The 27,923-nt window shown below is 39.2% G+C and overlaps 1 protein-coding gene across 13 annotated transcripts in view; it reads right to left on the minus strand.

The window, feature by feature from the left end:
• Nucleotides 1–27,923, minus strand: part of TENM3 (teneurin transmembrane protein 3) — a 1,391,898-nt gene that overhangs the window by 884,711 nt on the left and 479,264 nt on the right. For all 13 annotated transcript variants that reach the window (XM_089669645.1, XM_089669651.1, XM_089669650.1 and 10 more), the window contains one exon: nucleotides 16,159–16,437. In XM_089669645.1, coding sequence (XP_089525771.1) covers nucleotides 16,159–16,437 — 279 coding nt within the window. The remainder of the gene's footprint in view (nucleotides 1–16,158; nucleotides 16,438–27,923) is intronic.

The raw sequence follows: 27,923 nt of genomic DNA on the forward strand, positions 1-27,923 counted from the left end.
CTCAAGCCCTATCTTTGCAAACTTTTCCGTAACCTCCCCACTGAGACCAACTATTACATTACCCTCTCTGCCACACTAAATGCACTTACACCTACTCTGATCGCTCTCAGCGCTGCACGAAATGCACTTAACTCTGATATGGAAAATGCACTTAGCATGTTTACTTCTATTGTTTCTGCTTGTCTGTCGCTTACGCTGTAGACTGTTTACGTAAGGGATTCCCTTCTCATAATGCATGCAGCTTGGACCAGTGTTTTAACCATGTGCTTGTCCTGTGTTTTAATACAGCTTACCATTCATTGCCTAGAATATCTGAAGAACACAAAATTGTGCCAGCTTCTTAATGGAACAAAATTATTATTTTCAATTGGGAAAGTACATCTCAGCAGATTTCCAAAGCTGTTTTTATTTGATATGAACACTCGCAACTAGCAGATAGAGGGCATCAAACAGTACTTATTACTAGGAGTGAGGATAACATATTACATTGACTGAACCAGACGGGCGCAATTTCTACTTTTTGTCTTGTGATGCCCCACCACTGGCATGACATCACATGACCATGCCAGGACTTTGTTGCTCTTTTCTAGTGTAACCTCTATACAGTATTATAAAGATGTAGGAAAGAATATACTACACTGTAACAAACTTTTGCAACCCTACAGTGGTATTGCTTGATAACAACAGGGATGTATACTAATAGTAGAGGTCATAACACCTAATCAGTGTGAATTTTCTTGATGCCTACACTTGTGAATACTACAAAGTGTTTGAACCTGCATGATAGAATTTTTGAACCAAGATAAGTATTCAGTGTACATATTTGCCAGCACACAATGGATCTTCAAATAAAACCAAAGGCTTTATTTCAAAGTGATCACATCACAACAAAAGAGTACAATGTTTCGGGGCCACGCAGGACCCTTTTTTCAGGCATGTGATGGTAATCATTGTGGGGTTTCTTTCTTAGTGCCTACACTTATGAAAATGTTCAAACCTGCACAATTGACTTTTTGAGTCAAGATAAGGATTCCTGGCCGGATCAGTGGACACCTTCCCTATATATTATAGTGTGTCCATGAATCCAGGCATCAGTATGAGGAACTATGAATCACTATACTCAAATTTTACTTTCTGTCTTCTGCTTTTCCCCACAAATGGCTACCTTTACTTTTTTTTTGTTTTTACTTTCAGTGATGCTTTCCCACATACAGAGCATTTGAGAGCACTCTGTGCCTAAAACCTTCTACAGAAAGGCAGCCCCTTTATTATTGAGACCTCCACAGTTAAAAAAAAAAGACATTCCCCCGGCATCAAGTTTTGAGGTGCAGGTTTTCTAAACCTATTGCCTTTCTTAAATATTTCTCATACTTCTGCTGCATGTATAGATAGATCATTATTCAACTAGTCTGCACCAGGCCACCTGTGGTGATGGACCCCACAGTAACGGCACAGTCTGCTCCATTTTAAGTTACTCCATTGGCCCTCATTGTGTGTATAGAAGATACAACTCAAAAGTTCTCAGCATTTGTTACATGAAGAGTACCTAAAACACCCCAGCTGGCCTACAGCATCACATTTAGCCCAGGCAGCTTTGATATAGCATATGTTAAAGGATATAACAAGGTGCTTTTTACTCTTAAATCTGTGCAGAGGAATACTTGGAAATATTCTATAAATACTGTATATTATCCTTACCAATTTAGAAGTGAACCATGGAAGCTACTAAAGAGTTAATTCAATTACATCATTTGAAAGCGATTCTAAAGTGCTGCAGACACCATCAAACAATATCACACAGAACAAAGCTATGTTGCAGTTTATGGCTTGCTTTAATTATTTATAAATTGGTATGCGGAGATCCGGTATAGCTTTACAGATGGAGTTCAACTGTAGAGTCAATATTATTTGAAAACCCACAACCTGACTATTGATGTTATGTGCAGATTTTTTTTTTATTCTTTTTTTACAAACAAAAAAACAAATGAATAAAAAAATTAGACTCGATGAAGACTATAGTTAATTCTGTCCACTTTGTGTGCAGTATATGAAATGTCTCCCATTAAACCAGAAGTCAGAGGCTGAAAACGAAGATACAGTATATTGCCAAAATGTTTTTAATTCTGTTCATTGACTATACCAATCTATAAGATGACACAACTTTTAAGCTCCTAACATCCATCCTGTTTATTGGGCTCTTAATAAACTGAGAATGACCACCACCCCATTGCTGGGGTCTTTCCTGTGTTCTCCCCGTGAATGAAACATGTTAAGATTACAACATTGTGCAGTGCAATAGAGCCAACTTTGCTCATAGTATTCGGATTAGCACTGTAAACTTGATTTTGGATGTGAAGTTATTATATATTTGGGTGCTGTTTTAACACCTACTAATGAAATTCTAATACTCTGCAACCAGGCTAATGATCAAATTACCCCTGCCAGACAGACTACCCAGGTCCTGGACGTCTAGTGCAGCTATGGCACTACGGCAAGATCTAGACACAACTCCTTTTAGCTGATTGGACAATGGAAGTGAAACAACACACTGATGAAGCCACCCCTCTGTTACACAGAGAACCAATATCAGTAGACTAATAGACATTATATGGTACTTTTGCACTTAAAAATACTATTTTTGTATGAAAACACAAGTGCATTTATTGGTGTTGTTGTTGTATATGTTTTCAAGGAGTCTCACCCTGGACCCTGGAGACTGGATAATGTGGGCCTTGACTTCAACAGGCCTTTTTTATTTTGCTTTTTGTTATATTACTATGATCATCTATTATATCTTTCACCAGAGCATTAACAACGAGACTTATTATGTTTCTGAGCCAAAGATAACCTAAAGCCGGAGCTCCACCCAAAAGGGGAAGTTCCATTATAAGCCTTTGTCCCTCACTCCCCATTAAAGATTGGCACATTTGGGGAGCGGGTACCCAAATTTCACAGGTGCCCGCTCCCACTTACGCTGCGATCGCTTAGGCGATTGGAAGTGGAAGTTGTCCTCCTCCCCTCCCTCCCTCCCTCCCTCCCTCCCTCCCCGTAGTCTTCTGGGACACGTGACAGGTCCCAGAAGACTACAGGGCCATTCACAAAGTTAAGTGCTTCTCATGCATGCGCAGTGGGCACCCGGCTGTGAAGCCGCAAGCTGTCACAGCCAGGTGCCCACACTGAAGATGCCGGCGTCAGGGAGAGAAGACAGCTGGTGAAACCAGTGGTGTTGAAGACACCGCTGGACCGAGGGACAGGTAAGTGACTGTATTTTAAAAGTCAGCAGCTACTGTTTTTGTAGCTGCTGACTTTTATGTATTTTTTTTTAGGTGGAACTCCGATTTAATGCTGAATAAATTAAATTAAAGCTGAATCCCAGGCAAAGTGTCAAATGCCCAGAATAAAACCATGCATGGGGGCTGGTCTACCTGACAAAGGGTTTGTATTTTTGTCTGTCCAGTTCTGAGATATACACAGCTTGGCAACACAGCACAGCAGGGAAGGAGACCTGATATGTGTGTGATGCAGTTAAACAACGCTTGCAGGTCTTGCCCCTCCCTCAGTTTGTGATTGGACCATAAGCATAGAAGTGGCACATTGATGAGCTCATCCCTCCATCAGTCTGCTCTCTGCTTTTGTCAGCATCTCCCTTATTAGCACATGAGCATTCTAGCACACCTGAATGACTCCTTGTACAGCTTCTTCCTTTCCCAGTGTGTGCAGCTACACTGCTTGCTTTAAGAAAAATAAATACATTTAAAATTGGTAATAAACATAAAACCAAAATGTAATATGTTACAGCTTTCCAATCGTAAATGTGGTAGCTGCATTAGTTTTTTTCTTCTTTGTCATTTGGTGATCTTGACATTAACATTCTTTCTGTAGCACACAGTGTCTCCTTTCTGGATAGAGAAGATATAGAGACACCTTTGGACAGCAACACTGTCAATTCGGTGGGAGGGTAGTGTTAAGACTAGCTATTTTAAACGGAATTGACAAAATAAAGCTGAAATCAAGCTAAAACTTTTTAAACAGTTACAGCAAGTTTTTTCACCTTATTGGGATAAAGGTTTTACAAAAATGAATAAAGTTGACCGTTGTAATCAGTCCTGTCAGTGGTAAATGATTTCTCTGAACCTTCCAATTGTACATTTTGCTAAACAGCTTGGACTGTTAAAAAGAAGTTGAAAAATAACAGTCTAACTAGTCAGGTCATCCTGTGAAAATGAAAGAAAAAAAAACTTAAAGAAAACAAATTCAATTGCCATGTCTATGAATTGGTAAGCTGTGACATAATATTTTTTTGTTTTGGGGTTTAATACTGCTTTAATGATATATTAATGAATACAGAGCTGCATTAATCTGGATCTTTCATATCTGCCTGGAGATCAGCTTGAAGTGATACATTTTTAACCATACAGATCAGCTGAATTATTAGATACACGTTATATTAACAGTTCACAAAAATGATTGCATTCATTTGCACCTTTAGAGTGGTTCTAAAGGTTGTATTAAAAACAAACAAAACAAAAATGGTTTCCCACAGAGCAGCCCTGATCCTCTTCTTTTTTGGGTCTCCCAGAGGCAGCCCTGGCCTCTTGCTATGGGGGCACTTTAGCAGGATTGTTCCCGCGCCATGCTCCTGTGAATGGATATTGTCCATTCACACACAGAGTGCAGCTCAGCCCTGTCCCCTCCTTATTGTTTCACTGGCTATGAGTGACAGCAGAAGGAGCCAATTGCTCCCACTACTGTGTGAACTAATTAGGAGAGAGAGACCTAGGAGAGCAGCATCTGTCACGCACATCGCTGGATTGAGAAGGGGCTCAGGTACGTATAAGGGGGGCTGTGGGGGAGCTGCACCCAGAAAGTTTTTTTACCTTAATGCATAGAATGATAAAAAAGAAAAAAAAAAGGTAAAAAACCTTCTGCCTTTGGAACTACTTTAAATACAATGAGCCTCTGAAGAAAAATAGTTTAAAAGGTATCTATTTAAGGTGGAGACAAAATAATGTTCCGTAAAAGGAATACAGGAACATGAGAAATAGGGGCTTTCAATTAGAAACAAAATCACATAGGTAAAAATATAATAATAAACACCAATATGATATGTAATATATATATATATATATACACATTATATATATGCAAGTTGTATATTCTAATAAGGAAAAAGAAAGAAAAGAAAAAATATAGCAGTTAAAACAGCTTGTCTTAGTAAGCTGACCCTAATACCGGGCTGTCAGTAAGAAAACTATGCGCTGTCCCTGCAGGTCACTCTACATTCATACTTGCAGGATAAAAGTAAGTGGGTGCACGTGACATCCAAGAAGACAAAAACCTTTCAGTGTTGAGATTGTCTCTTAACATTTGACCACACTCTAACGTCCAGAAGTATTCTTACTCCCTGAATTTTGCTATAAATAAAAACACTTTTCTATGACAAGCTAAGTCTTTAGAAGTACTTCTGTGGATTTTAATTGCAGTGTAAACCATTTCCCCAATGTACATCAAAGGCCACACTCCTCTCTTTACTTGTGATTTCAATTGCACTCATCAGCCAAAAAGTTTAAAGCGTGATCAAATTTGTTCTTCAATGACTTAAGCCATGGTAATAACTATTCTGCATGCTCGTTCATCCATCTTAGGATTTTGTAACTTCTTTGAGATGCCTTCAAGAGGAGCATAGAAAGACATCTTTGATTGTAAACAAGCCCTGGGGATAAACTTTATCACCACTCGCTTTAAACCTCCGCAGAGGATAACAGGTGACATGCGCAATATCCCCTCCAGCCCACCCTGTTTTCCACAAAAAAGAACTTTGAAACAACACACAAAAAAGCCCTCTAATTCTCACAGCAGACTAAATCCTTCTTGGTGGAGTCACCACTCTCTCACTTCCTCTATTGAAGTATAACCCAGCTCTTCATTGAACTGCTCCTAGATTAGTTTGGAAACCGCTTTTCTAAGTCAGTAGAGACTATGGACCTGCTATAATTGATGAGGTACTTAGAAATAAACCCTTTCAGTGCTTGGAATTCCATTAATATGCCAGTGAGAAAAAGAGGACTGAGTGATTCTTAACAAAAGATGATCTTAAAGCAGGAATCCTGCCTACCAGAGTTTTTTTCTTTAGCCCCTACACCTGGGCATCCTTTTAACAGTGGTATTATAAGATCTACAGACCTCCTGGATCCTGAAGTACTTGCCAATTCACTTACTAGCATTGAGGTTTTCTGAAAGAAAACTGAAATAGTCACTAAGCCTCTGAGTTCCCAAGGGTCATTGGGATGATGGGGTAGTTTCCTATTGGGCAACTGTTTAAACATCTGTGCTCAGGCTGTGGCAAATGAACCAGGGGATACTAATCTTAGTGAACTCAATGCAGAAGGACCCCTTACATTGAGTGCTATACAACTGATAGGAAAGCCAAACTAATCTTTTAATAGGAATGCAGTCATTTTCTGTGTAGTGTTCAGTAAAGAACTACCATACATTTACCAGACTTAATTCAGGTCATCTGCTGTTCCACTACACTCCTGTTTGTGTGACTGCCTGTCTGCTGATCAGTATATCTGTATTATATAGATAGGTAGAGGGTATACATTCATACCTTAGGTTATAATTCCTATAGGTGAGGAGGAATTGCAAAATATAGGAATGTATAAAATACTTGAAAAACTAAATATTTTCAAGAGAGGTAGATGTCCTGATCTGTCAAAACCAAGAAGAGTTTCATAGTGAAATACACCACCATAGTTCAGTGACAGTTGTCTTTTCCTCCTGTTGATCAATGGCGGCTTTAACCATACACAGTATACGAAGTATGTAAAGATGTAAAGCAGACTTTACCATTTTCTACACACAAACATTTACATGTCTCTCTAATTTGGGCACTGCGTTATCCTTGTAGTATGTATTTATGATGGTCAGGCTTCTTGGCACAGACTATGGGGACACATGGGTTATTCTGGCATTATTTCCATACCTGGTATATTATGTTAGGGGATAAAGCAAATGTGCTGATTTCTGATGCATGTGTAAAATAATTTGTTGCATATGTTTTCACTGAATGTAATAATTAAATCACCCCACCATGGGAATCTGTCAAGTTCATGTGGTCTGTAACAACAATTCACTTCAGTCCATAATTGGAAGGTGCAGGACGTGAACTGGTCTTGTAATTTTATCTCTTGCTTTTCTACAGTAGTAGACCTGACAAATGAGGGAGAAAAAACAGCCCAAAGGAGGCTTTAAAATAATTTTGAATGATGAATGCAGGAGTGTCTTTTTTACAAATAAAGCTGTTTTCTTTCTCAACATACATTTAAAACTTAATTTTTCTTTAATGAAGGGGTACAGTTCCAAAGTACACTTTTTTGGGTTTACTGGTGAAGATATAGATAACTTATCTGATCCCAACAGCATATAACCCCTCACATAGCTGCATCCTACCACTCTGTTTTCAAGCCCTTTCTTTTGAAAAATTGGGCTGATACCGAAGGGCATATAGATCATTTTTTAAGAAGCAAGGAATGAATGGCCATCAGCCATTTTGCTTCAGAGGAGCAGGGCACTGCGATTTAAAAATAAAAAAAAATGTTTTAAATACAATCTACTAGTACAGAGAAATGACAGAATTGGTGATGAAAAGCAGCTGTTTTTAATGGTCTTCAAAATCAAGTAGCACATTTAACAAGCAGCACTGTAATTACATGTGATCACAGGTATAATCCGATCATTTTATTTTACGGAAAGGTGGGATATGTGCAGGTCAAAAGAGCCTGTCTGTGCTTAGTCTGAAATGTGGTTGCAGTCACGCAACTAGCACAACATATAATGGAATTACCAGGGGGCTTTATTACCAGCCTCCGATAAGCCCCAAGAAATAAATTAAAACAATTTTATGACTAAGTATTGTGATAATTTATTTGACCACATAGAGGGCAGTGTAACTCATTTGCTGCCAGGCGTGCAAGCAGCCAGCTATGAAGAAATGCAGAGCCCCCTGTTCAGTTGCTGTAATCCTTTACTTGCTAATAAAACAGTCTGAGTACTTGCAACCACTAACAACTTGAAATGGTCGGTAAACTTCTTGCTTTACAAATGATATGTCTGGCAAAAGGTACGTATAACACACACACACACACACACCACCAAAAAAAAAAAAAACAAGTATGTACCTTTAAAAAAAAATTATAGGATTTGTAAGACTGTCGGCTATAATTTTGGACTTTTTTTTAAAGACATATTTTACGGCCTGATGGCAAATTTTATCCTGCAAAGGAACAACTTTTCATTCTACAGGACAGAGATGATATTGTACACAGAACATGCTACTAATATTGAATATAATATAGTAAGGAAATAGACATTTGTCTTGAAAATATTCCCAAAGATATGCCTGTGCAGGCAACCTGCTAACATAGACAGTCCTACTCATACAGTCTATGATTGCTGCACAGCTCCAGGATATCCCAGGTGTCAGAAATACCTAGCGTATTTATGCTGCATGGACGAATGCATCCATGTGCATGAAGCCTGATTAAGGCACTGCATATTCTCTTCTAAAGCCTGATGTTTAATAAGGTGTGAGAAATTACACTCATTTATGTCCACTAGAAATCTTTGCAATGATTGCTGGATTCAAACAGAGCATATACTGTAAGTGATCAAAAAGTATTGGTATTACAATTTTAAAGCAAACCTGTCATTACAAGGCATATACATAAAGTTTCCTTTATGTAAACACAAACACAAAGAGATTAACTACAGAACAGCTATAATCTGCAGGTTTGGACACTTATAGAAACTAATGTGTCTTTATGACCTATATAAAGGATTTGCTGGTAAACTAGTAATTCAAAATATCCTATATGCTAACTATTCACAGGGATCTTTCACTTTTACTTTTCCAGGGCACATGGATGTCTTTAGGACCTATCTCACCTCTGTGATGTTTTTATAAAAATAAAAATACAACCAACTGTTCTTTATGTATGGAGAGCTTTATAGTGCGCATTGCTGTCAGCCTGACTGGGGAACACAAAAGCATCAGAGAAAGCGGCAACCTTCTTTTGTAACATTTCTGTTTGCCTCCGTTTTAGCCTTATACTAAAATATGGAAATGATATCTCAGTACCGCACAAAAAAAAAGTATTGCTCTTCTACAGTGCATAGGAAAGTACTGTTCTCTTGCACTGAATAGAAACGTATTGTACTGTATAGAGACTTAATGTACTCATGTACTGTAAATGAAATATTGTTTTCCTGCACTGCATAGAAAAGTATTGATCTCCTGCACTGCATAAACATATATTGTTCCCCTGCACTGCATAAAAAAGTATTGTTTTCCTGCCATGCATGGAAAAAAAATGTTCTTCTGCACTGCATAGACAAAAAAAGTATTGTTCTGCACTGCATAGAAAAAAATATTGTTTTTCTGCACTGCATAGAAACATATTGTACTCCTGCAATGTATAGAAATGTATTGTACTCCTGCACTACATAGTAATGTATTGCACTTCTGTAATACATAGAAAGGTATTGTACTCCTGCACTGCATAGTAACTTATTGTACTTCTGTGCTATATAAAAAAATATTGTACTCCTGCACTGCATAGTAACGTATTGTACTTCTGTAATATATAAAAAAGTATTGTAGTCCTGCACTGCATAGAAACGTATCGTACTTCTGTAATACATAGAAAAGTAATGTAGTCCTGCACTGCATAGTAACGTCTCGTACTTCCGTAATACATAGAAAAGTAATGTACTCCTGCACTGCATAGTAACGTATCGTACTTCCGTAATACATAGAAAAGTAATGTACTCCTGCACTGCATAGTAACGTATCATACTTCTGTAATACATAGAAAAGTAATGTACTCCTGCACTGCATAGTAACCTATCATACTTCTGTAATACATAGAAAAGTATTGTACTCCTGCACTGCATAGTAACATATCGTACTTCTGTAATACATAGAAAAGTAATGTACTCCTGCACTTCATATTAACGTATCGTACTTCTGTAATACATAGAAAAGTATTGTACTCCTGCAATGCATAGTAATGCATCATACTTCTGTAATACATAGAAAAGTATTGTACTCCTGCACTGCATAGTAACATATCTTGCTTCTGTAATACATAGAAAAGTATTGTATTCCTGCACTGCATAGTAACGTATCCTGCTTCTGTAATACATAGAAAAGTATTGTACTCCTGCACTGCATAGTAACATTATACTTCTGTAATACATAGAAAAGTAATGTACTCCTGCACTGCATAGTAACGTATCATACTTCTGTAATACATAGAAACGTAATGTACTCCTGCACTGCATAGTAACGTATCATACTTCTGTAATACATAGAAAAGTATTGTACTCCTGCACTGCATAGTAACATCATACTTCTGTAATATATAGAAAAGGTTTGTTCTCCTGCACTGAATAGAAACATGCTGCTCTCCTTCACTGCATAAAAAAAGAATTTTTTCCTGCACTGCATAGAACAAAAACTATTGCTCTTTTTCACTGCATATTAAAAAAAAAAATGTTCTCCTGCTCTGCATAGATATGTATTGTATTCCTGCACTGCATAGAAATGTATTGTACTCCTGCACTGCATAATAACATATTGTACTCCTGCACTGCATAGTAACTTATTGTACTCCTGCCCTGCATAGTAATGTATTGTACTCCTGCCCTGCATAGTAACTTATTGTACTCCTGCCCTGCATAGTAACGTATTGTACTCCTGCCCTGCATAGTAACTTATTGTACTCCTGCCCTGCATAGTAACGTATTGCACTCCTGTCCTGCATAGTAACTTATTGTACTCCTGCCCTGCATAGTAACTTATTGTACTCCTGTTCTGCATAGTAACTTATTGTACTCCTGCCCTGCATAGTAACTTATTGTACTCCTGCCCTGCATAGTAACGTATTGTACTCCTGCCCTGCATAGTAACTTATTGTACTCCTGCCCTGCATAGTAACGTATTGAACTCCTGCCCTGCATAGTAACTTATTGTACTCCTGCCCTGCATAGTAACGTATTTCACTCCTGTCCTGCATAGTAACTTATTGTACTCCTGCCCTGCATAGTAACTTATTGTACTCCTGTTCTGCATAGTAACTTATTGTACTCCTGCCCTGCATAGTAACTTATTGTACTCCTGCCCTGCATAGTAACGTATTGTACTCCTGCCCTGCATAGTAACTTATTGTACTCCTGCCCTGCATAGTAACGTATTGCACTCCTGTCCTGCATAGTAACTTATTGTACTCCTGCCCTGCATAGTAACTTATTGTACTCCTGTCCTGCATAGTAACTTATTGTACTCCTGCCCTGCATAGTAACTTATTGTACTCCTGCCCTGCATAGTAACTTATTGTACTCCTGCCCTGCATAGTAACGTATTGTACTCCTACACTGCATAGTAACTTATTGTACTCCTGCCCTGCATAGTAACTTATTGCACTCCTGTCCTGCATAGTAACTTATTGCACTCCTGCCCTGCATAGTAACTTATTGTACTCCTGCCCTGCATAGTAACTTATTGTACTCCTGCCCTGCATAGTAACTTATTGTACTCCTGCCCTGCATAGTAACGTATTGTACTCCTGCCCTGCATAGTAAATAATTGTACTCCTGCCCTGCATAGTAACTTATTGTACTCCTGCCCTGCATAGTAACTTATTGTACTCCTGCAGTACATAGAAAAGTATTGTACTCCTGCACGGTGTAGAAAATTATTGTACTCCTCCACTGCGCAAAAAAGTATTGTTCTCCTGCATTCCATAGAAAAGTATTGTTCTCCTGCTCTGCATAAAAAAATAATTGTTTTTCTGCACTGCATAGAAACAAATATTGTTTTCCTGCACTGCATAGAAATTGATACTGTACTCCTGCAATACCTAGAAAAGAATTGTACTTCTGCACTACATAGAAACGTATTGTACTCAGGCGTGGACTGACCATTTGGGAACTCCGGCACTGCCCGAGGGCCCGGGGTCAGTAGGGGGCCCCATGAGATTCCCTTGGTACCTTTCATAGGCTTTTTTGGGTGTGATTTGAGTGTGGGCAAGGACACAGGGGCCCCATGATCCCCTATTGCCCGGGGGCCCCATGAGTTGTCAGTCTGCCCCTGATTGTATTCCTGTACTATGAATTAAGTATTGTTTTTCCTGCACTGCATACAAAAGTACTGTTTTCCTTCACTGCAGAGAAACATAAGATGGGTAATTAGAGCCATTTGTTGTGGATGTTCTGTGTGCTTTCTCAGGAAATATCTGATGTTCCCCCATTATGATTGTGTTATGGGGTTGGCCTATAACTATATAACCCTTGTTATTACCACAAATCCTACTTGTGAGAACAATGATGTGGGGTGATAGTTAAGTTGTTTTGTACAAATCTTTTTGTTTAATTTTGATAAATAATGATTCTCCACTTTGATGTAACACGTGTCATGTAGGGGGGTTTTCCTGGGATTTGCGGCATCTACTTGTGGTCTGGGTGGATTTTTATGACCTTGGCCCCTTAATCGTCTCCATTGGGATCCTGTATGTTTCTCAAATATGGGGGGGTTGACAAATACAGTTAACTGGTATTCAATCTGTATTTGATTCTGCTCATGAGATTGTAATAGATGAAGTTCGAGCATTCGACTATGGATAATATCTGGGGGACTAGACCGTCATTGGCTCTAGGTCTACCAAGGTGGTGGAGCTGAGGTGGTGGAAGTCGAGTGGTGGCCATGTGTCGCCAATATGTGGCACACTGTTGTTGTGCTTAGGGTCGCTTTTCAGGTCCATAGGGTTGAGGCTGTGGAGTTTATTAAGGAGAGCATATAAGTGTCATGGCCATCTTCTAGATGTGAGGAGGCATTTCCGCCCTATGACTGGTAAGAGTGGAAGTGATGTAGATGCGCATATGCGATGTGCGCTGACAATGGGATGGGCGGTTCTTTCCCGCTGGATGGATCACTCTGCCTTGTTTCCTCTGTCTTCCCTTTTCTCCCCCTCTTTTTTCTGTCTTAGGATGAAACATGATCATTTGGTCTGTTTACAGGGACTCACTGTGTGGGGTATGAGGAGAGGTAGCCGTGTGTGCTGCAGATGTTCATCTGTGACCATTTTAACTGCTGTGTGGATGCTGCTACCCTATATTACCGCTCATGTTGACATGTGAGTTTGCGGAGAAGGTTTCTCTTTGTAAAGATTGTGTAATATTACAACTATATAACTAATGTTGTATATATATGCATCTTCCAGCTAGGGCATTGGACTTGTTTGCCTCCAACTCCTTTAGGGGTCCTGAGGAAGCTAATAAGTGAAACACGTCAGCCTTTGGAGGACTTAGATATCAAAACACATAATGCTGTAATTTATTGGGCTGACTAGCTAAAATACTGTTTTATGGTACATTTTTGGAAGATATGTTTCAATAAACATGTTTTATACAGTAATATGAGGTTGTCTGCTTTTTGTACCAGTAAAGTCCCATTTGTTTTTTGTGGTTCTTTATACGATACATAAGGGATTAGGTATGTTTGCAGTCTGGTTTATATACAGTAATGATGCATAGAAACACAATGTACTCCTGCACTCTAAATTAAGTATTGTCCTGCACTGCACAGAAAAAGTATTGTTGTCCTGCACTGCACAGAAAAAGTATTGTTGTCCTGCACTGCATACAAGATATTGTTGTCCTGCACTGTAAAGAAAAATTATTGCTGTCTTACGCTGCATACAATGTATTGTACTCCTGCACTGAATAGAAACATATAGTACTCCTGTACTACATAGAAATGCATTGTTTCTCCTGCACTGCATAGAAAGTATTGTTCTCCTGCTCTGCATGGAAAAGTATTGTTCTTCTGCACTGCATAAAAAAAAGTGTTATACTTCTGCACTGCATAGAAAAAAAATATATTGTTTTCCTTCACTGCATATTATTATTATTATTATTATTATACAGTATTTATAAAGCGCCAATAGTTCACTCAGCGCTGTACATTACAAAGGGGGACAGAACATGTGACAGAACAATACCAATACAATGCAAAACATGAGGGGATCAAGGGCCCTGCTCTTTCGAGCTTACAATCTAGGAGACATATTGTACTCCTGCACTGCATAGTAGAGTATTGCTCTCCTGTACTGCATGGCAAAGTATTGTTCATCCACTTTCCATGCTAGTGTATTGTTCTCGTATTACGTTTTGCTTTCCTGCATAGTACAGAAAAAAATAGGTCTTTGGCATTGTATAGAAAAGCATTGTTCTCTTATCTGCACACCTACGTAGACACTTCTGCACTGCAATTAAAAGTATAGCTCTCCTGTACTGCACTGAAATGTATTGCATTCTTGTACTCCACTGAAAAGTATTGTGATCTTATACTGCACTGAACAGTCCTGCACTCCTGCACTCCTGCACTGCATTACAAGGTTTTCTGCTCCTGAGCTGCATACTCTGCATTAAATAGAAAGATCAGCATTCCTGTGCAGTCTTAACATGTATTGCTTTGCCCACAACAAAGAGGATAGACAGGTCCATAGACATCCATGTACCCACAACTTTACCCACGATATAATTTCAACTGTTCAGTAATTTTTCATTTCTTCAAAAGCCCTTGTCTACGAAATGTGGCTGTGAGGTGTATTGTTATTCATACAATTGTATATTCATATTTCAGGTACTCAAATAGCTCTGTGAACTATATTTTACAGAAATCAACTCTTGAAGCATTTGAAATAGTTGTATCGAAACCAGCAAATGTAACATTGATGGCATATTGCTACACAAATAAGAAATCCTTGGTACCCAGAGATAATAGAAGTTCAGCTGTTACTAGAGACTTTAAAACATTCACACCACAAATTGTCAGGGTATGAGCTAACAATGGTCATTATAGGCAAAAAAGCAGAGCTGAAAAGTTGTAAACTGGGTGGTAGCTTTCTTTTTCTATCAACTATTTTTCTACACTGTCAGTGCAAAGATAATTCCCTACCAGGGGCGGACTGACACCTCATGGGGCCCCTGGACAATAGGGGATCATGGGGCCCCTGTGTCCTTGCCCAAACTCAAAAAAACCTATGAAAAAGGTACCAGGGGCATCTCATGGGGCCCCCTACTGACCCCGGGGCCTCGGGCAGTGCCCAAGTTTCCAAATGGTCAGTCCGCCCCTGTTCCCAACTGGCCCTTTTTCAGAGGGACTGCTCCTCTTTTGAGACCAGGTTCTTTTGTCCCTCACATAGCCTCAGGTTTCCCTCTTGTTGGTCTGATATGTACATCGTTATGTAAAAGGTACTATTTTATTTCCAAAAGTGCTATGCTGCATTACATGTTTATCCAACCTCTATATTACTGCATGTATTATTTTGAAAAGCCAATATAAAGGAAAAACAGAGGTCAAAACGCATCTGTCTGGTTTAGCCAATCACTTCCTGCTTATTAGATCTTTGTGGTCCATGCAACTGGGGCTACAGCAAGGACTTGTCCTTTATCATTTCAAAAAGTTGGGCGGTATGGCTACAGTTGTCCCTAACCTACATAAAGTTCCAAAAATGTAGTACAGAGTATATAGAACTTTTCTCACCTTTTCTAAGGAATGGCAAATATCTATTGTCTATGGGTACTTTTACCAGCATAAGCCAAAACAAGATTTTTATTCATAACTAGGTCTACATTCACACCTGAGCATTTTGTACCTCAGAATTTGAAGCTAGCATTTTTTGAATGATGACTGTTCAGTCACTTGAAAAAGTACAGGACCTTCTTTTCAGGCAGATTTGGGCATTTTTGGTCCGGTTGACTTCAATGAGAGTGCCTTAAAAAACATACTCTCATAATAGAAGTTTATGGGGCCAAGACTTTATGATCCTGCCCCATCAGAAGCTACTGTATGGCACAGCACTCCTAAAAGTTGTGTAAATATGTGCAAAATAAGCACAGAAAAGCCTTTAAATTTATCTGAATACTCTACGCTCAATTGTGAATGTAGCCATATAATAAACGGATAATTTTGTTTACAAACAGCAGATACAACCCATAAAGGTATTTTATCTATTCATATTGCAATTAATAAACCAAAATGTGCAAAGTTAAATGTCTAATTCATGTTTAGATGAGGAGATAAAATGTACTTACCAGTTTCGCTGTCCGACTTGTTCTCATGCTCGGTGTCAGTCAGCGTCAGCGCAGAATTGGAGCGGCTGGAGAGACAGGAACTGCGTCCGGACTTCACCCCCCTGCCCCAGAGTCTCATGGCATGTTCTGGCGACATCACCCCTTCATTTTCAGTCTCAGCATCTGAACCTGCACTGATCGAATAACCTCGGTGTGGAAGCCCCATGTCTGCACAAAATGCCAGTCCGCGACGAGATGCCGGTTCACAGATGCCTAGCTGTCGCAAAGTAAAATTCTGTCCTAAATGGAGGAACCCAAAAATAAAAAAAGATAGGGAGAAAAGAGATGACAAAAGCAAAGGTTACTCTTTTCTAAAAGCTTAAAACAGACAGTATAGCAAACATTTTTGCAGGTGGCATTTTGAGTGAGAGTCATATGTTACGGTCACATAGATTCTATTGTCACAAGTGCTTTACAGGTTGAGGATTGCATTCTTCCTAATATCAACCACTTAAAGCATAGAAAATGACGTTCAGGTGTCAAGAGAAACCAAAACAACCAAGGTACTACCAATGCAACACATGAAAGGAATTTAGATGACAGATATCCACTTTCCACACGTGTAGGAGAGAAGAGAAAAAGAGAAGAATTAAAGGATTTGTCAGGATGATAGTAACACTTGTAGGACAAGAAAACACCCTTCAGTTAATAACAAAGTTGTGATAATACAAATGGAAAATAGACCATAAAGAAAACATCTTTTAAAATACATTCATGTTAAAAATGAAGGGCTCATGTAGGAGAAAATCAAGGAAGAAAAAGAGAGGAAGGAAGGAAGGAGGGAAGGAAGGAAGGAAGGAAGGAAGGAAGGAAGGAAGGAAGGAAGGAAGGAAGGAAGGAAGAAAAAGAGAGGAAGGAAGGAAGGCTTACAAAGGGTCCTTAAAGAGATCTGTCTCCTAGTCTTGAAAATTTCAGATGATAACTCATGGGCACTCACTAGAACACTAGGATTCCTTTGGTTCTGTTATGTCAAGTGTCATCTACTTTGAACCATTGGTCAATAGCAAGAATATGACAACCTAAGGTAATTGACTGTTGCTGGTGTCCATCTAGCCAAAATGAAAATACCACTTTTTGATGGATTTGTATAATTAGCACACTAAAATATACACCAAAAGTAATATCACCAATGTGTCCTAAAAGTGTATAACCAGGCAACACTTTTTTATGTTTTGAATAAAGTGAATAAAAGGTGTGCGCTCTCTCAATTGTTTTTTACTGTGTCCCTCTTGTGGAGATTCACCCTTCTTTTTTTCATTGTAAGGAGAAATCTAGTATTTTAGAATTGTTCCCAGAGGTGAGGGAAAACCTTCAAATCAAGACATGTGTTCTGCGGACAACTGTCTAAGAGAAGAATTCCCCTCAATTTGGGGGATTTCCATTAACATCCAGTTGTGTTTCTACAATAGGAAATGAAGCAAAATGTTCCCAATTTCCAACAGACTGCAAATAAATAAATAAACTGACGGGGGGTTTTAATCCTTCCTTATTCTATCTAAAAAGTTCTGGCTGTACATACACTTTACATGAATAGGGAATACTGTTCACAATCTACAGTAGTGATTACAGTAAAAAAAAAACACTATTTTCACACTTGAAAGGACAATATATTACATTTTATGTTTATTGTCCTTTCACTTTAAGCAAAGGTGTCTTACCAAGGAGAGTTGCTCTCTGCAGAGGAAATACAAGTTGATACTCATAAATCTACAGTATCTAGCATTTAGGTGACTTTGAATGTGGTATGGTTGCTGGTGCCAGACAGGCTGGTCTTAGTATTTCAAAAACTGCTGATATACTGGAATTTTCACACACAACCATCTCTAAGGTTTACAAGTTTCCTGGCATACTTTTGGCCACTTAGTACCAATTGAGAATTGTTTACATGCCACGGTGTACCTGAGTATTGTTGCTGACCATGTCCATCCCTTTATGACTACAGTGTACCCATCTTCTGACGGCTACTTCCAGCAGGATAATGCACCATGTCTCAAATCATCTCAATCTGGTTTCTACAACATGACAGTGAGTTCACTGTACTCCAATGGCCTCCACAGTCACCAGATCTCAATCTAATAGAGCACCTTTGGGAAGTGGTGGAACCGAAGATTTGCATCATGGATGTGCAGCCGACAAATCTGCAGCAACTGCGTGATGCTATCAAGTCAATATGGACCAAAATCTCTGAGGAATGTTTCCAACACCTTGTTGAATCTATGCCAAGAAGAATTAAGACAGCTCTGAAGGCAAAAAGGGGGTCCAACCCTATACTAGCAAGGTGTACCTAATAAAGTGGCTGGTGAGTGTATGTACACACAGGTGAAACTCGAAAAATTAGAATATCACGCAATCGTTCATTTATTTCAGTAATGCAACTTAAAAGGTGAAACTAATATATGAGATAGACTCATTACATGAAAAGCAAGATAGTTCAAGCTGTGAATTGTCATAATTGTGATGATTATGGCTTACAGCTCATGAAAACCCCAAATCCACAATCTCAGAAAATTTGAATATTGGGAAAAGGTGCAATATTCTGGGCTCAAAGTGTCCCACTCTAATCAGCTAATTAAGCCTTAACACCTGCAAAGGGTTCCTGAGCCTTTAAATGGTCTCTCAGTCTGGTTCAGTAGGAATCACAATCATGGGAAAGACTGCTGACCTGACAGTTGTGCAGAAAACCATCACTGACACCCTCCATAAGGAGGGAAAGCCTCAAAAGGTAATTACAAAAGAAGTTGGATGTTCCCAAAGTGCTGTATCAAAGCACATTAATAGAAAGTTATGTGGAAAGGAAAAGTGTGGAAGAAAAAGGTGCACAATCAAAAGGGATGACCGCAGCCTGGAGAGGATTGTCAGGAAAAGGCCATTCAAGAGCCACCACACACAGACGGATCCTGGACATGGGCTTCAAATGTCGTATTCCTCTTTTCAAGCCGCTCCTGAACAACAAACAACGTCAGAAGCGTCTTACCTGGGCTAAAGAAAAACAGATCTGGTCTGTTGCTCAGTGGTCCAAAGTCCTCTTTTCTGATGAGAGCAACTTTTGCATCTCATTTGGAAATCAAAGACCCAGAGTATGGAGGAAGAATGGAGAGGCACACACTGCAAGATGCTTGAAGTCCAGTATGAAGTTGCCAGACGTTTCACAATAATCAAATTTTCTGAGATTGTGGATTTGGGGTTTTCATGAGCTGTAAGCCATAATCATCACAATTATGACAAATCACGGTTTGAACTATCTGGCTTTGCATGTAATGAGTCTATCTCATATATTAGTTTCATCTTTTAAGTTGCAGTACTGAAATAAATTAACTTTTGCACGATATTCTAATTTTTCGAGTTTCACCTGTGTATATATATATATATATATATATATATATATATATATATATATATATACATATATTACAAACATTGCAGTGCGTCTGAGACCTACATTTGTACTGCCTTAGTGCACAGGATAATCTGTTAAACCGATTGTACTAAAGTTTTACATATAAAATATACAAAGAGAAAATAAACATAGAAATCTGTTGATTCAACAGATACTCATCTTTTTCATTGGTATTCTTTTCATCAACAATATAACGCTACCAGACGTTATCTGTTTTGTCAAAGCAAACTGCATGTTAATGAATGGGGGGGGGGGGGGCAGCAATACGCAAGGCTGGCAAAGGAATCAATCTGTGCCCTTGTGTTTTGTCATATGGTGCTTTTTAATGGAAATATATGCACATGCCTGTATTGTTCAACATGGCGAAGCAACATGAGACATGCATTCATCTCAATACCTCCGAATCTCCCTGTGTACAATAGCCTGGAGATGAGATTTTCAACCTCTGCGATCACAGCCGCTGTAACTAATTCACAGTCACATTCTCCAATCTGTACGTGGACATGTCCATAGAGGACTTGTGATTACCTTAGAAAGGATATCAACATCTCTATCAATATGGAGAGTGAGCCACAGGCCAACGGCCTGATTGACAGCACTCCTTCCTATGCAGTATTTCAGAGTTCCTATTATCCACTACATTTGACGTTTATCACTTCTCCTTGTCTTGTCAATTCTAACCAGTGTCATGTTGTAATCTGACAGGCGTGTGAATCTAGCCAAGTCTCTTTTGGAACGCTTAAAAAATCATTTTACTGTCAAGAACTACAAAAAATTACCTTTTTTCCCTAACTGTTTCTTATATTAAAGTTCAGTGGTACAGCAAATGACTTACAAGTTCCTTTTGTCTATGCGCACACAGACAGGAGGGCCAACTTTCATTTACCAACCCACAGGAGACTTTTACTGTGTTTTGTCTTTAATAGCACATCCAAAAATGCCCTATATTGGATTTTGTACAATATAACACAATGCATTACATAGGTAAGAATGTGCATAATTTGAAATAAGTGCATGCATTGTAAAATGCCAGGTAATTCAACAAGTATGAATGAGCCGTAAATGTGAGTCATGCTAAATGGAATTGACAGGGCTGACTTTAGCAAAAATGTTATAGAGACCACATATCCAGCAATTTTGGAATGGTTTTATTTGCCTTATCTTCATCTGCTCTTATCATTTAGGCTTGATCTAATATTTATGGAACTGTGAACTCTCTGAGGTCTCTGTAGCTTCGAGCAAGAAAGAACCTGGGTAGAATGGTCCAATGGAGAAGGGCAAAGGTCCAGGGTTTCCTCTTGTAATGGACATGGTTCAGAATGGACATATACAGTACATGGTTTGCCCCAATTTCCAAAGTATGTTTGCAACAGGGACCTGCAAAGGGGTTGATTTACTTAAGGCAAGTAGACTGTGTGCTTTGCAAGGGAAGTTGCACTCTGCAAGGGAATTTGCTCAAGAGCTTAGTAAATGAGGTGAAGTACTTTGCAAAGAATATCCAATCACATACAAGGAAAATACAAAAAAGCATTTTTGCTTGCACACAATTGGATGATGTAAGTCAGCAGAGCCTCCCCTCGTTTACTATGTTCTGGAGCAACTACACTTGCAAAGTGCACAGTCTATTTGCCTTTAGTAAATCAACCCAAATATGACTATATTACTGGACATTGCATTTCTTTTTCCTGACATTTTTCATTGTACACTTTAGCTAAATTTTTGCTGACATAGTTGGTACCACTAACGTCAATTTATGCATTGTTTCCAGCAGCAGAAGGTTGAAAGACTTGACTCAACCCTACACAGTTCAGTATCATTTCTGGGTTCTGTTCCATCTAATAATGGGTCCAGATCATCAACAGATATGCCATGCATACAAATCTACAATTAAAGTCCCATATAATTTAAAATAGGCATCTGCGCCTTTAAAATACCAATATAATAAAATTAGTCTTTTCTGCTCCAAGAAACCAATGAAGTATGTCTTGACATTGAGAAAAGCGGAGAATCTTTTGCTGCCTTAGCCTGTTTTAGACAACTGTGCCGAATGTGCCCTTCCAGTACTATCTGACACTAATACCATGTAATTAGACATGGAAAGAGAATACAGAGGAGCAGCCATGTTAAGTATCACCCATTATTGATTTTATGTACTTGTGACTGATCAGGAAAGCTTTGTGCCAAGTAACCAACTCACTAAATCCTCTCATCTGTCACAATAAAACAGAACCCTGCCAATGTATGTTCTGATTCAGAGACTGGAGCGATCAGTCCCAGCTTTTATCTGCTTAAATAAAACTTATAAGAAGAGGAAGATGTATGACACTATGCCCCCTCCTTCTAATTACAGCAGGTCACTGTATCAGCTTCAGACAAATGTGCACAATCCTAGCATCTCCATTTGTCATTAACAACCATTTTCCATCAGAGATAGAAGGCAAAATGCACTTTGAACACTTGCAGTTTTAAGCTGCCTGTTAATTACTTTAGTGCCTTGATATTCTCGGTGGCTGCATTTCGATTTACCATTGTAAATGGATTACATTAATGAGTCACAAACATTTTTTTTTATAAAGCCTATGATTAACAAAGAATCAAACACATCAACAGGTTTCTTGGAAGCGAGTGCATTCATCTATGGCAACTGGCTTCTGCTATTAATGGCCAAGATCTCAATCCATCACTTGTAGTGGATGTTATACTTCCCAGTATGTTAACTCTGTACAATTATGGACACCATTTCCTTTTATGATCTTGCCTAGTTTGTACAAAATGCACAGTCAGCACAGTTTGACCACAGTTTTAAAGAGACCAAAAATGTTGGTTTACATCATGGTAGCTGCAGCAAGCATGTGTTTGTTGACTACAGTCAATTATTTTGCACATTTCAATGCCTGCAGGCCATAACAGCAAGATTTCCATATTACAATCTGTATCTGTACACAAGGCTTTTTTTTCCTCAGAGAATAGATGAACCACAACCCCACACACACACATACCCTACAAATGGCATCAACTTGTGAGTGTGGCCACATTTCTCTAACAGTGGGTTGGTCTTATAGGGGCATCAAATACAAGGAGTGCATTACATACAGAGTGGTGCGCTATGTGCATGCAGAGTTCAGGGGTGCGCTACACACAGAGTGCAGAGTTCGGTCTTCTTCAACAGCTGCTTACCTCTGCATCTCCCATCCACATCTCACTTTCACCCTTCTTTAGCTCTGACCTCTGCAGGCAAACCCCCCTCCTCTGCTCCTATCTTATCATCACCCTCCTTAAAAGTTCCACTTGTGACAGACCCAACCAAGACAGGGGCTTTTGGAGGGGACTACAGGCTAACCATGTCTGTATATGGTCAATTATGTCACTGGTTAGCCCTGTCCACCTTGTGACATGATTAACCATTCCCCTTTGTTTATTTAAGTGGCAGAGGGAAGCGGAGCTCATATTCAGTGGTGGTAACCGGCAGGTGCGGTCGGGTGTCGGCAGGCTTATCTTTCCTGTAAGTCGGCAGCCGTCGTTCATCGTGATTTGCATGGACTTACATCACTAGGTTATGTGATTGATAATGGATCTACAGAATCTGAAAAGGGACCTCCATATTCTGATAGGTTACCCTCCAAACCCCCACAACCACTGGGTCAAGGTTATGGGGAAGAGGTCATTGTGCTCAGCACAATGGGGACAATATGGGGACATTAAGGTGCATTTGCAAGGCCCCCTTGCAAATAACCCCCCCAGGTATGGTTGGGGGTGCATGCTCATCCCCCCCTTTCTTTCCCACTAGGCTGCATGTTAGGATAAGGGTCTGGTCTGGATTTTGAAGGGAACATAACACCATTCTTTTAGGTGTGGTCCTCCCTAAAATCTGCACAAAGGCTCATTTGTCTACATTCTGCTGTCACCCAGTAGATGCCAGCTCCTTTATAGCCAGCACAAATAGCATTTGCAAAAAACACACCAAAAAACACATGTACATGCACTTTTGATGAGTCTCCATTAACCCAGGCCTTAGGAGTAGCACAACATAAGGAAAGAATGTATGTAAAATCAAAACTCAATTGTTTTCTGTTTAATTAATTTGTAAAACTATGTAAAGTTTTTCCACTTTGGATTTATGGACACATTTTAAAAGGGTGATACTTATAAAAGCACTGTCTGCACATGTTTTTTCCATATCTATGACTCACAAGGTAATTAAACAAAGATAAGTATGATATCCCTCCAGATCATGCAGTTTCAAAAACAAGTAAGCAATGACAGCACGCTTACTTCTATCTTGATAAATTCCATTCAAATTGGACATTTTCTTTTCCAATAATTACAGAAACCGCGGCACAAACAACTCACTGATGCATAATCAGTGAACAAAAACATTGCTCAAGTCTGTCCCCAGAGTCCCCAGAGTTATTTCCAAATGGCTGCCACAATCTTACCAATTGCATAGCATAGGGAAAGTGAGACTTGGTTGCCAATCACAGTCCACACCTCAATGACATCTCTATTTTACCTGTGTTATCCAAGTGTCACCTCTCTCTGCATGCATCAGTAGTCATAGTGAATGGTTAGAGATGGAGATGAGGGCTTAGCTGTTGACTTTTGATAAATGTCAAAATTTGCATATCAGAAACAGCACTGCTTAGTTTGCTTAGACTGCATGTTATGGGGGATCAATGATTTTCTTTTGAAATAACAGATAGAGCGGGTAATAAACATATCAGTATATATACTTATTTAGGGTAATTTGCCATAATTAGATAGCAGCCTAGGACCATAATAAGGTATACCTTCATTATGTATTGGCACCTTTGAAAGTAGACACACTCCATAGTATATCCATCAGAACCAAGCCTCACTTCACATCTAACACTGTGTATAGTGAGGGAATAGTTAGATTTTAAGCATGTTTCCTCTTTCAAACATGGCTCCCTCTCTTCATCTCCAAAACATGGGGATGAGGTTGGGTATTGTTTGTGCTTTTAGTTTAGTTCACAGGAAGTTACAAGGACACTATATGTCTGGGAAGAGCACAGATATTTTCTGCGGTTTCTGAGAATGTTCTAGGCCTGAAACATCACATTCAAGGACCAGTAAACTTCAATAGGTTACATTTTTGCTCTTGGGTTTCGATATCCTTTACGCTTTCATGGACATACTGTAATTGTAACTAGTTCTATGGTTTACTCTGACTGCCCTTATAAGTAAATGTTTGGAATGTTAAAAAGTGCATATTATAAAGACAATTTTTAAATATAACAATGAAGTTTTTCAAGGTCTCTTTAGCCTTTGTATTATTGCCAGTTCATGGTATGTTTTATACTGATGTATATACGCCACTTTTTATGTTCCTTGAAAGGCAAAATATGTGTCAGCCTATAAAAAATGCAACATGATGTATTGCTAGAAGTCAGCACAACATCCTATACTATCAGCATAGACATGTAAATGGTGCCATGGAGAACAATGTGTTCTATTTTGCTATGCATTTTTCATTTAGCTTTCTATGTGCCTTAAAGAAACCTGCTGAAATCACATAAAATCTATGCCCAGTGTTTATGTTGAAATGAAGTTTATTTCTATTATATTTCTCTCAATATATTTGGTGACTTTCAACACTTAAGTTTTTAAGTAAAACTGACAGGCTTACTTTTTCACTTCACAGAGGTTAGGTAAATTGAACACATTTTTTTAATATACAAGTGTGATGGACTGGATGGCACCCCGACTGGGGGCATCCGCCAAACAGTGCCTCCTGTCCTCCAAATCCTTCCAGCAGACTGTTAGCTAATACCAGCCCTTTACCCCAAGCATCATACACACACAAGATGTTGAGGTAAAACCAAAGGAATAACTATTTATTAAAACCCAACAGGAGGACATTTCCCTCTTGGGGATATTAGCATAGATAAGATAAGATGCACAACCAGTAAAAACATAACAATGCAACCTTTAAACATTAATCTAATTAACAGCTAGGCACCTAGGTAAGTCTTATCAGTATGGCTAGTAGTTACAGAAATTCCCCACCCTGCCTCCCTTGTCTATATGCTGGAAAACGTGTCCACAATAAGTCTTGATTAGCCAGGACATGCTCACCAGGATGCCCAGAAACAGTTGTTGCATCCCAGATCCAGCTCCGATCTAGGTTACCAAGTGGCACATCTTAGGCGGAAATAATATAAAAAATTAACAATATAAAGTTGGTAGTAGCTGGGGCAAAATGGGCAAATGCTGCATTATGCAGCTCTTGAGGACCAGCCAGGACAAGATAAGAGACATGCCCAAAAAGAGTTCCATATCCCCATCTGGTGAAGGTGCATCTGTACGATCTGTCCGACACAATGTTCTTACAAATACACTGCTGTTCTGGGGACTTCCTGGGCACATAATCCCAGTAGATACTCCCGGCCAGTCAAAGGGTTTCAGGACCCGGTTCTCCTCAAATGCTCTGACCGGGAGAAGCAGACAGATTCCCCTCCTCCATGGGCCATAATCAGTGGGTAGATGGCTAGCCCATAGTCCCCTCAAAAAGCTCCTGTCCCGATTGGGTCTGTCACAACAAGTATGTTAAAAGAAAATAAATCTTAAAATATATTTATGCACAATATTTTTTTCATTTGATTGTTGATAAATATATAATTAAAGTGGATGTAACCTCAAAAAATGAAGATCTGCTATATTATATGGTGAGTGCTAGACACAGAAGACATGTAGTAAGATTTAGTAATGTGATAATTTTGTAACCACAAATATGGGCTCATTACCTTCTGGAAAGAGAGGATGCCAAGCTCTCCACATTCAACCCTTTCGTTCACACTATGGCACTTCTATATGATAACCCCCAGTGTTCTGCTTCTGCTGAGGCAGCCCTCCACTCCCTCTAGCAAGGCCACAGAGCAGTCGAAGTCTATGTAACTGAATTCAGGTGCTGGAGCTCTGATACAAACTGGAATGATGCTGCCTTACGATATCAATTCCGCTTAAAAAGTTCTGTGAAAAATCGGTATCCCCTTCCATTAATTCCTGGACTATTCTAAAGACTCAGATCTGCCTCAGTCTTTACTAAATTAGACTTGTGGGGAGCCTACAATCTGGTGCGAATCCAGGAGGGGGATGAATAGAGGATGGCCCTCCGCACACACTTTGGTCACTTTGTATAACTGGTAATGCCTTTCGAATTATGTAATGCACCAGCAACACTTCAATATTTTGTCAATGATATCTTTAATAAATTCTTAGATATTTTCGTTATCATTTTTTTTTTTAATTTAAATATTTATTCATTTTCCATATAAAATACATATTTCATCATTACTCTCATATACATACAAAACCATCAGTTACATCCCTTTCTATCTTTATTCCCATTATACCCCACCACCTATCTAATACCCCCACCCACCCCGAAACCCGTTATCTTTACCTAGATGACATTTTTACATTTTTTCAGGGTCGTTTAAACTTCAAAGTTTTTGTCATCTTGGAATGGCCAGCACCAATTGACAAGAAAGGAGTACAACTCTTTGTAGGATTTGCAAATTTCTACCGGAAACTTATTAAAGGGTTTTCTACAATTATTACACCCATTACTCAGCTAACCAAACAAGGTACCCATTTTTGCTGGACTCTGGTAGCCCAAGCCACATTTGAATCCTTGAAGGGAGTTTTCACATGAGCACCCATACTATTGTCATCCTGATTCTGCTTTTCCTTACATTTTGGAAGTCAACGTCTCAGAGAATGTGGTAGGGGTTAGTTCTTTCACAGCGTCAAGGGCTAAAGACTGCTCTTCATCCAGTGGCATTCTTCTCATGCAAACTATCCTCTGCCAAGAACAAGTATGATGTGGGGGACTGTGAACTGCTGGCGATCAAGTCTGCCCTGGAAGAGTAGAGATATCTCCTGGAGGGGTCTGCTCATCCCATCCTGATCTTCATAGATCATAAGAACTTGAAGTATTTGAAGACAGCCAAACATTTGAAGCCACGTCAGGCCAGGTGGGCACTTTTTTTTTCTAGATTTGTTTTTCATATAACATATAGACCCGGGTCCAAAAATGTCAAACCAGATGCTCTACCGCAAATGTCTGATGACCCTAAACAATCTCCTTCTTTTGATACCATTCTGTCAGCTGGAAACTTTTTACTCTTACAGGCAGATCTCTTATCTCAAATTAAGCAGGTCTCATCTGGAAAGTCTTCTCTGCCAGGAGTCTCTCTAATGGCAAGAGAAGGGTTACTGTGGTCTGGAGACAACATCTTTGTACCCGAAGGTGTCCAAATGGCTGTGTTTGAACTGTGCCATGATCATCTGCTCGCAGGCCACTTTG

The sequence above is a fragment of the Staurois parvus genome, unplaced genomic scaffold (assembly GCF_062004578.1).
Source record: "Staurois parvus isolate SC_StPar_1 unplaced genomic scaffold, SC_StPar_1.0 ptg000080l, whole genome shotgun sequence".
NCBI lineage: Eukaryota > Metazoa > Chordata > Amphibia > Anura > Ranidae > Staurois > Staurois parvus.